This window comes from Nicotiana tabacum, chromosome 4 (assembly GCF_000715075.1).
Source record: "Nicotiana tabacum cultivar K326 chromosome 4, ASM71507v2, whole genome shotgun sequence".
Taxonomy (NCBI): Eukaryota; Viridiplantae; Streptophyta; class Magnoliopsida; order Solanales; family Solanaceae; genus Nicotiana; species Nicotiana tabacum.
In genome coordinates, this window is record NC_134083.1 from 100,748,360 (window position 1) to 100,759,314 (window position 10,955).

The window sequence follows — 10,955 nt, forward strand, 5'->3', positions numbered from 1 at the left end:
TATTAAGAAAAAGAAACTAAATTTTTGTTCTTATGAAAAGAGAGATTAATTTCAACTTTAGAAAACAAAACTTTCTTTGTATGTGAAAATTCCAATGAATGATCTCAATTCTCAAAGTTGGCAAAAGAATCAAGTTAGTAAGAGTAATTAATAAGATATTCAATAATCTAATCTTACTAATTATCTCGGTGCGAACAGACATAATTCACAAAAAATAGTAAAACCTAATCTTGTAAATACTAAAGAATCAGTGCAATAAAAGTAATAAATAAAAAACTAAATTTGAACAATAAATTCTTTTAAATTTAAAGTAAAAAATCTTAACTGAAGAATGAAGATAAGAAATTTATAAAAAGTTTAAAACTCACCTTATGGAATAAGGTATGAAGAAGAAGAGTGACGGTTGAGAGAATTGAGAAAATGAGATTGGCTTTATATACTTAGTAGGTAAAATTATAATTTTGATAAAATTTATTGGGTTATCGGTTAATTTGTTAATAAGTTGAGTAAATTGATTCCGAACCGATAACCCAATGATCAAATAATATTAAACCGTAACCAAACTATTTACCCAATAACCTAATACTAATAATCCAATAATAACCTATCAATTTTACCTGATATATGCCCCGCCTCAGCTATTATCACTTTATATAATACTCCACTCCTTATATGCTGGGAAAAATATTACACCTTATATACTAGGGACATTTTAAGTGAAGGCTCCAAGCTTAGGACAACATTTTTCCTCTACAGTTTCAACTACCTCGAATAGTATAGTCCAGCATACGTTATGGCCAAAAAAAAAAAAGCCAAGAATAGATTTTTCAAACCAAAGTTCTGACTTTTCAGTAGAAGACATTGTTGGTGTTTCAACTCTCAAATATTCTTGAAGTGGTCTTTTTTCTCCCCTAAATTTTGTTCATTTCCATCAATTTCTGAATTTGAGATATACCCATGTTGACTTGTTCAAGTAGCTCTTCATCTTCCAATTATGGACGCAGTTATGAGGTTTTCCTAAGCTTTAGGGGAGAAGACACTAGAAAAACATTTGTGGGTCATCTTTTTAATGCTCTTATTGAAAAGGGTATTCACACATTCATGGATGATAAGGAGTTAAAGAGAGGGAGGTCAATCTCATCTGAACTCATGAAAGCCATTGGAGAATCAAAATTTGCTGTTGTTGTCTTTTCCAAGAACTATGCTTCCTCTACATGGTGCTTGGAAGAACTGGTAAAGATTCTTGAAATCCATGAAAAATTTGAGCTAATTGTTGTCCCAGTTTTCTATGATGTGGATCCATCAACTGTGAGGAAACAAAATGGGGAGTATGCTGTGTTTTTTACTAAATTTGAGGCTGAATTGGTTGATGACAAGGACAAAGTGATAAGGTGGAGGGAGGCACTTACTAAGGTAGCTAACATATCAGGGCATGATTTGCGCAACACTTACAATGGGTCAGTGGTGATTTTTGTTCTAAATTCTTATTTCCATTTTATTCCAAAAAGTTATACTATAATATTAGCAATAGTACATAGGATAATAAGTGCATGGTTGTTTTTGTAATCCCTGGTCAGAGCAAACTTTAGATAAAATCTTCTGCAGCTTACTAAGTTCTAAGAAAAATTTTATAAAGAGAAAAAAAAAAGGGAAAAAAGGTAGGGTTACAAGAGTTTTTCAAAGTTCTGACATTCTCATTGTATATTGACAACTTCTTGATTTTGGTAACATACTTTCTTATTATGGGAACATTCATGTAAAAATCTAGAGTCTGCTAGAGAAATTAACTGAGAAGGCAGATATTTTAATGATTATACTAAAAGCCAATTTTACCCCTGAGTACCATGGACCTATTCTTTTAGAAGGTTCATTCCCATAGCATGATTAAAATTGTTAAATCCAGTTATGGGGAACTGAAGTTTCAACTCCCCTTAGTGGTTTCAGAAAATTTACTCATTTTTTCCTTTCTTCAATGCATACCTTTTCAGTATGAAATAGCACTCAATTTAAAGATTTAGTTTCTATTGGCATACAGGGATGAATCAAAATGCATACAACAGATTGTGAGAGACATATTTGATAAATTTTGTTTCTCCATCTCAATAACTAACAGAGATTTAGTTGGAATAGAATCTCAAATTAAGAAACTAAATTCATTGTTGAGGATGGACCTGAAAGGAGTTCGTCTTGTTGGGATTTGGGGGATGGGTGGTGTAGGAAAGACAACTGCTGCAAGAGCATTGTTCAACAGATACTATCAGAATTTTGAAGGTGCTTGTTTACTCGAAGATGTTAAAGAATATCTACAACACCATACCTTGTTGTATTTGCAGAAGACTCTCCTTTCCAAACTGTTGAAGGTAGAATTTGTAGATTGTACTGATACTGAAGAAATGTGTGCAATATTAAAGAGGAGACTTTGTTCTAAGAAAGTTCTGGTTGTTCTTGATGATGTTAATCATAGCAACCAGCTGGATAAGCTGGTTGGAGCTGAAGATTGGTTTGGTAGTGGTAGTAGAATTGTTATCACAACTAGGGATATGAAACTGTTGAAAAACCATGATGTGCATGAAACTTACGAGGTAAAGGTTTTGGAAAGAGATGAAGCAATTGAGCTTTTCAATTTGCACGCATTCAAGAGAAAGTCACCTGAAAAGGAGTTTGAGGAGCTCTTAAATCTTGTGGTAGATTATACTGGAGGCCTTCCTCTAGCTCTTAAGGTGCTTGGTTCTCTGCTGTACAAGGAAGATCTTGATGTATGGATAAGTACAATTGATAGACTAAAAGATACCCCTGAGGGTGAAATTATGGCTACACTTAAAATAAGTTTTGATGGATTAAGATATTACGAAAAAAGTATATTTTTAGATATTGCATGTTTCTTCAGGGGTTACAACCAAAGAGATATGACAGCATTATTTCACGCTTCTGGTTTCCACCCAGTTCTAGGAGTAAAGACCCTTGTTGAAAAATCTCTCATTTTTATTTTAGAGGACAAAATCCAAATGCATGATTTGATGCAAGAGATGGGTAGACAAATCGCAGTTCAAGAATTACCTATGAGAAGAATATATCGTCCAGAGGATGTTAAGGATGCATGCATAGGAGATATGGTAAGATGTCTAGTCACAAATGGCTATTATGTGAGCAATGTTCATCTTCATAAAAAGAATGTGGAAATGATATATGTGTAGTCTTGAAAGAAAGCATGAGATAGTAAATTAACCTTTTTCTTGTTTTGTTTTAAAACAGGTATTTATAGAGTACATTAGACATAGAAAGCACTTTTACAATGTGCTCAACTTCTTAACAATAATAAAAACTAAGCCGCAATCCCAAGCTATGGGGTCAGCCAACCTCACTATCCATGTTGCGCCATTTAGACTCGTCTTAATCCTATATTAAAAGTTTGGGTTCTCTATTTTTTTGTACTGGGATACAAATCTCTAATAAGACTAAGGACTCCCAGTAGATATTGGACCTAAAAAGGAAATGTAGCAAAATAGTTATACTTGCCTTTCACTTTAGTAGGGATCCTTCCTCTCACATAATAATCCTTTAGTATTCCACTATTTCAACCATCGTTCTTTGATTCTATGTATACTGCTTTTCATCTATCATACCATTCTCTAGGAACATCAAGCCTAATCTCACTCTTGCGGCTAAACCTGCAATGCATATATCCAATCTTACTTCTCCTTATCGTAAACCCGTTATACCATAGAGTGTTTCTCCATAGTTCAAGCTTTTGGTAAACTTCTACTCCGTTTTATTTTATATGGCATTGTTTGACTGGAAACAAATTTTAGGAAAGAAAGAAATAAAGACTTTTGGCACATATCAAAAGCACCTTAAATTTGTGGGTTTAAACATGCCATGACATTTCTATGGCTGGAAGAGCATGTCATTAAGGATAAAATGATATATCTATAATTAAAGAGTTTCCAAATATAGAAATGTATCATTCTTTTTTAATGGACTGAAAAGGAGAGTGTCTGTATAAAACAGAACAGAGGAAGTAAGTTTATTCGGATGAAAAACAGGAAGTAGAAAAGAAAAAAAGAGTAGAACATGATATATGTCTCTTTAGATACTTCGTCGAACAAATTAGCATTTCGGCACTTGAAATTTTAAAACAATCTACTAGATAAGCCAAGCAGTGCCAGTTATTCCTAGAAGGGGTACTTCTATTTAAACTCTGAAGAATCCGGTTGCAAGGGAAGACTAAGTAAGGTATGGTATAAAGTCCAATCAATCTCCCCTAACAGACAATAGAGGGTCAGGTCAGGAATCAATAACTTTTGCTCATAATATTTTCTGTATGCATATTCTAGTGGATCCAATTTTTGAAACAAAAATGTTATGCTAGACTTTTTACTTAATCCTAGAACAAGGGAAGTCGTGAGCCCTGGTAAACCTTTAAAGTGTTCTGAATCAACATTTGCCGCCTCTTCCACGCCTCTGGATGAAATCTGTCAGTTCATTATTAGTGATCCCTCTGGAACTCCCAGTTTCATAGTGAACAACTGGGATGGAACCTCAGTAGCTTTTATAGGGTGGAAGAAACAAGCCTTCTTATTAGGGTATTGATTGTTTCGTTATCTTTGACATTTTTTTCATTAAATATGGCCTAAATTCCACTCCCGTTTAGAGAGGAGAGGAGAAAAACAAATCTCATTTGAGATGGACTATATGCAGCGTAAGAGGTATATGATGATTGAATTGGAATGGTTTATAGTCACAGGGAGGGGATTGGAAACAGATAAATGCCTTACTTACATAAATATCTTACCACATTTCATGTAACTGCCACACTCACTCCGAAGATGGTCATACATGCATTTCCCAGAATTATGTCAGTCTCTATGTATATACTGAAAAAAATAAGTATATGCAGCATACTTATATGTGCTTCGTATAGTTTTTTTTCTATAAGGATATTTTTTTATTTGTCTGCAGGGGAAAGAAGCAATTGAAGGCTTGTTACTCACAGAGCCTGAACAGTTTGAAGAGAGTGAGTTGGAATATATGTACAGCGCTGAAGCTCTCAAAAAGATGAGGAGGCTGAGGATACTTGTGAAACAATATTACAACAGGGGGTTTGATGAGCCTGTTGCCTATCTTCCTAACAGTCTGCTTTGGCTTGAATGGCGTGACTATTCTGCAGACTCATTGCCATCGAATTTTGAACCATCAAAGCTCATATATCTTACTATGAAGAGTAGTTCTATCATCGAACTCTGGAATGGAGCAAAGGTACGGTTGCCACCATCGTGTTGCTTCCTTCGATTTCAAATTTCAGTCCTCACTGTCTACATGCTATACAATATGTGCTTTGGTAAGATAGAAACTAATGCAGAACTTTTGAAGTAGCTGATGTTCAAAGTATTGTTCTTGATCTGGACTGCAATTTTAATTCTCTAGCATAAAAATGCACCAAAAACTGACTGCATGAATCCTGAAAGAAGTTTCAAATTGTGACGTCTCTTACCAGTAGACTTACAGCTAAAATTAGAACAATCACTTAATTAATATTTGACTGCAAAACTTCATGAAATCACGTATGGATGCAGACGGAACATCTGCTCAGAGAAATTCAAAGTTATTATCTTTTAGTGATGAATAGTTACTGCATTTTTATCTAATAATGTTGATTTTACTTCTATTGAAGTTATATCAAGTCTATTTTAATTTAGAAAATTGGAATAAATAATTTGGCATCTAGAGAGAAAATGGAATAACCTTTTGTTGGGCTAATTGATTAGTAAGATGAAAAATAGTTAGTTTGGCTTTTCAGGCTAGTCAACTGTGGGTCACCAGAAGATCTTAAGTCGGAAGAAAATGTTTTTGATGCTCAAAGATTTGGAGGTAATGCAAGGTTTCTGATCATAAAGTTAGAAAATGATTGTATCTTATAATTGAACAGTGCTCATCTGTACTCAAGCTTTTGGTTTTAAGTTCTTGTTACGGGCACATATAGAATTCCAACTTTTACAGAGGATCGGATGCTCTTTGGAGAGGCTTCTTCTCTTATATGTTTCAGTGATAAATATCTTGTGTATGCTTTCTTTTACTATCATCAGTAAAATATTTACCTTATAAAGAATATAAGGAAAAAATACAGAGACATATGCTCCTTTAGTCATGCAGTAAACTTATAGCTGGATGGTTTGGAGTGTTCCTTTTCTTTGAATACTAGTTCTAAAGCTTCACATCTTTAGAATATCGAAGAATTGTTGTATCAGATGAGGTGCTTGAAATAAGTGACAGACAAAAGGAACCATTCATCTACTTGTCGTATTAGAACAAATAAAGGGAGAATTTCTGAATGAATGGATTATATTGATGGGATCGAAATAACATGGTGCATGCTGAAGCTAACAATACAGAGCTTGGTGGACGATAAATCAGAGACAAAAGAATTATACTAAAATATAATACTATAATAGGGTTTGGTCAATTGACCTACATATAAAAACTAGTATAAAAATATAAAAACTATTGAGAGAAAAATCTCCCCCTAAACAAGACTCTTTAATGACTACATTGTGGATATTGTTATTGTTGTTGTGAGAAGCAGGATTCCTCAATTTATAGATGTCCAAGACTTTTCCTCCAAGAAAAAGATAAGTTTTGAAGGAGATTTATTCCTTTTTAAGAGTCTTTTCCCTTCATTCAAGAAAGAGATTTCTAATAGATTAGAAATTCAGGGAAAAACTCTAACATATATGTGCCAATCTCCCCCTTTTAATTTTTTTTTCCATTTCTGATCTCTCGTCTTTGATAATTTATCTCTTTTTCCACTTAGTCAGATACTTAACAGATAGACAGTTGCAAATTTAATGGACATAAATGCATACATTGTGAAAACGTGTGCTTAACAATTTTCTTTCTTCTATGGTACAGAGGTTAGCCCTTTTGACAACTCTTGATCTCAGTTATTGCTACAAATTGATACAAACCCCAGATTTTAAGATGATCGCAAAATTGGAAAGGTTGATCCTGAGCTTTTGTGATGCATTGGTGGAAGTCCATCCATCTGTTGGGTTTCTCAAGAAGCTTATTTTGTTAAATATGGATCATTGCACATCACTTGAGAGACTTCCGGAAATTATTCAATCAGAATGTCTTGAAGTTCTTGATCTCAATTATTGCTTTAATTTGAAAAGGTTCCCGGAGGTGGAAAGGAACATAAAGCACTTGAAGAAACTCGACCTCAGTTCAACTGGGATAAGAGAACTGCCGGCATCAATTGAGCATCTCAGTTCCCTAGAAAACCTACAATTGCATTCCTGCAACCAACTTGTACGTCTCCCAAGTAGTATTTGGAGATTCAGAAATCTAAAGATTAGTGAATGTGAGAAACTGGGGAGTTTACCAGAAATTCACAGGAATAGCAATTGTACTCGTGAAATCATCTTAAAATTAGTTTCTATTAAGGAGCTTCCCACCTCTATAGGAAACCTCACCTCACTAAATTTCCTTGAAATCTGTAATTGCAAAACTATTTCGAGTCTCTCGAGCAGCATATGGAGATTGACAAGTCTTACAAATCTAAAGCTGTTAGACTGCAGAAAACTTAAAAACTTGCCCGAAATTCCAAATGCCATAAATCATTTGGCAGGACATGGACTTCAGCTCCTTCTGACATTGGAGCAGCCCACAATTTATGAACATCTTGACTTGCTTAGGATTATTGATATGAGTTGGTGTAGTTCTATTAGCAGTCTCCCCCACAACATTTGGATGTTGAAAAGTTTAAGGATTCTGCGCATCTCTTACTGCTCGGGACTGGAGTATTTACCAGAAAATTTGGGTCACTTGGAACATTTGGAGGAATTACTTGCAGATGGTACTGGTATTTTAAGACTACCATCTTCGGTTGCACGTTTAAATAAACTTGAGGTCTTATCATTCAGGAAAAAGTTTGTGATTGGACCAAAAGTCCAATATTCATCATCAATGCTCAATTTACCTGATGATGTTTTTGGAAGTCTTGGAAGCTTAGGCTCTGTGGTGAAGTTAAATCTTAGTGGAAATGGTTTTTGTAATTTGCCTGAAACGATGAATCAACTTTTTTGCCTTGAATACCTTGACATAACATTTTGCCAGAGGCTTGAAGCATTGCCGGAGCTTCCCCCAAGCATCAAGGAGCTATATGTAGATGAACACTTGGCCTTGAGAAGCATGGAAGATTTAGTAATTAAATGCAAGGAGTTGAATTTAATAGCAGTCACAAATATTGAGTACCAAAATTTCTATCGATGGTTAGACTCAATATGGTCAGATGTGTCAGAACTGCTGGAGAACAGTCAGAAGCAACAAATGGATGATATGTTGCAGCTTATTCCCTTTTCATATCTTTCGACGGCTAAGCGTGAGGTCTCTCTCTAAAGCTTATGTTTTATGAAACGAAAAAGAAAAAAAGGCAGCAGAAACATTAGATATGTGCTAATAACTATGTCACATGGAATGATATATCTATCTCTTCTGGTTTGCAGGAAATTCTTAAGATTGTTATACATGGAACACGAATTCCAGAATGGTTTAGATGGCAAGATAGAAGTGCCGCAAAGATGTCAGTCAATCTTCCTGAACATTGGTACACTGAAAATTTCTTGGGTTTCGCTATATGCTGCGCCTGCTGCTTTTATCATTCCGCACGTAGTTACGATATTGAATTTGAGGGGAGCATGCATCATTACAATTATGATTCCAGTTATTGGAAAGAGTATGAGGAACCGAGTTTTGACTTTTATGAGAGAGATACCATTGAGATTACAGCAAAACTAACTCCCCGACATAAAGGAATGCTGACTGAAGAGCTCAAGAAAGTCTGTTCATTTTCCATGAATGTGTTACGTCGTGCTACTGCTGTCCCTAATATGTGCTTTGCATTTTTGCCATTAAACAGTCTCTGTCACAGATCAAATTTACAGGCAAATAACCCAAATGACTATGGGATATTTGAAGCCTGTTTGAGACCAGGGGACTTCCGCCATCGTGGAAAACAGTGGGGGTTTAATTTGGTGTATAAAGATGAAGCTGGTGGCAGTGTTATGTACGAAATGCTCATAAACAGATAGAAGCTTGATCTTGTCCTCAAATTCTGTATCTCTTTTCTGGTGACGAAAGATAGAAAAAGAATACATAAGAATGGTAGGGGATTTACTCCGCAAGAATGCAGGTCCTTTTTCAGTTTAATTTTTTATTCTATTATTTCAATTTATAGAATTTGTGTACCTCAAAGAACTGTTAGGTTTTGATACTTCCATTTAGTAAAATCTTTGAAATACTCTGGCTATTTTATGGAGCATCTTTTACTACCAATCTAGCTATTGTGCAAGTGAGCTATCTGAAAGTGCTAATAATTACCCTTTGCAAATTTCACATAATTAAGAGAGATGTTCTTGAAGGGAGCTTGGAGCAATGGTAAAGTTGTGTCCGTGTGACCTATAGGTCATGGGTTCAAGCCATGGAATCAGCCACTGCTCAGGGTAAGCTGTCTACGTTACACTCCCTTGTTGTGCGGCCCTTTCCCGAACCCTGCGTAAACGAGGGATGTTTCGTGCACCGAGCTGCCCTTTTTGTTTTTGTTAAGAGAGATGTTCTTCAGTTGTTGGCTGCCACTATAATAAAGTTTATGTGAATTTCACAATTCTTCCTTGAAAAATTTACTGAATTCTCTTAAATTCTTCAACATTTATATGATTGTCTCGTGTAATTTTATAAGTGACCTTCAGCTGAATTGGTTTTTCAATGAAATTCAATGTTCATTTTTTTTTTTGGTTTGATGGCTCTTTCGAGTTTTCTTAGAAGAAGCTCATTGCAACTGACTCTACACTTTTTTTCTAGAACTTGTTTGTCAAGGCTCATTTCAGAGCCAACCAAGGATCTGCTGGAAATTTCGGATCAAGCCATTCATGGTAAGAACTCCGTTTTTCCTCCTACTCTTTCGCTCAGGGGCGGATCTATTAAGGAGGAAGGGGGTGGCATGCCATCCGCAAACCTCGGTCGAAATTTTGTAAATATATGTATACATACAGACAATGTTACCAAATAGAATTAAGTGACACCCAACTCAACAAAATGGCGTTGGATGTTGCTGGAAAAGGTTCTGGTTTGTCTTCCAAGCGACCGGAGTTCGATACCGTCCTTAAACACATTAATATTTTTTCCATCTCATGCATTTAATTGGAGACCACACTGTTTTTTCTGTCTTTTTCTTTACTATCTAATGGATATTTACATTTAATTGATTCTTCTATGCTTTTATCTTTTATTAATTCTTGGTAACTTTTTCTTTCTTCTTCTATAAGTTATAAAAGTTTCTTCCTTCAAAAAACCTTCTCTTTCTCATCTTATAGAATCATTTATCAAGAATAATTCTTCTTAATTTATGCTATCAAAATACATAAAAGTCTTATACAACTCTATTTCAACTTCACACTATTTTTTCTTCGTATCTACTGTTATCATGTATCAATAGATAGTAAAAAAAATATTTTTTTTTAGGAGAACAACTTCATTATTATTATTTTTTCTTTTGATTGATTTGTCTATATATAAACTCGATAAGATGAATAACCGATCCGAAATAAAAAATATATCAGACTGAACCAATAAATATCTTATTTGGACCATGTAAATACAACACGTGTACATTAAAATTAGTTTGACACTCAAAACTTGTAAATCTTAGATCCACCTCTGCTTCCGCTACTTCTTACTACCTGTACTTGTGGATTTTGAAGATGGTTCCTGGTTTTAAAGCTCTGATAAAAAATGATCCACTTTTCAGTTAGCTACCCAAACCGTCCATAATTGAGTCTAGAAATGCCTAGAAAGCTCTATAACTTGATCATGATTAGTCTGCTCATAATTGAGGTCTTTCGTTTTTTCTTCAAGATGTGCCATCACACTCTGGAGCCCCTTCTTGGAGGTTCTATGTGTTT

The 10,955-nt window shown here is 34.8% G+C and overlaps 1 protein-coding gene across 1 annotated transcript; it reads left to right on the forward strand.

Moving 5' to 3' along the window:
* Window positions 1-686: 686 nt before the first annotated feature.
* Window positions 687-9,304, forward strand: LOC107789930 (disease resistance protein Roq1). The gene is made up of 5 exons (XM_016611811.2): window positions 687-1,457; window positions 2,036-3,113; window positions 4,960-5,256; window positions 6,907-8,382; window positions 8,502-9,304. Exons 1-5 carry the CDS (start codon window positions 958-960, stop codon window positions 9,084-9,086), a joined length of 3,936 nt encoding a protein of 1,311 aa, XP_016467297.1. The 5' UTR covers window positions 687-957; the 3' UTR covers window positions 9,087-9,304.
* Window positions 9,305-10,955: the final 1,651 nt, after the last annotated feature.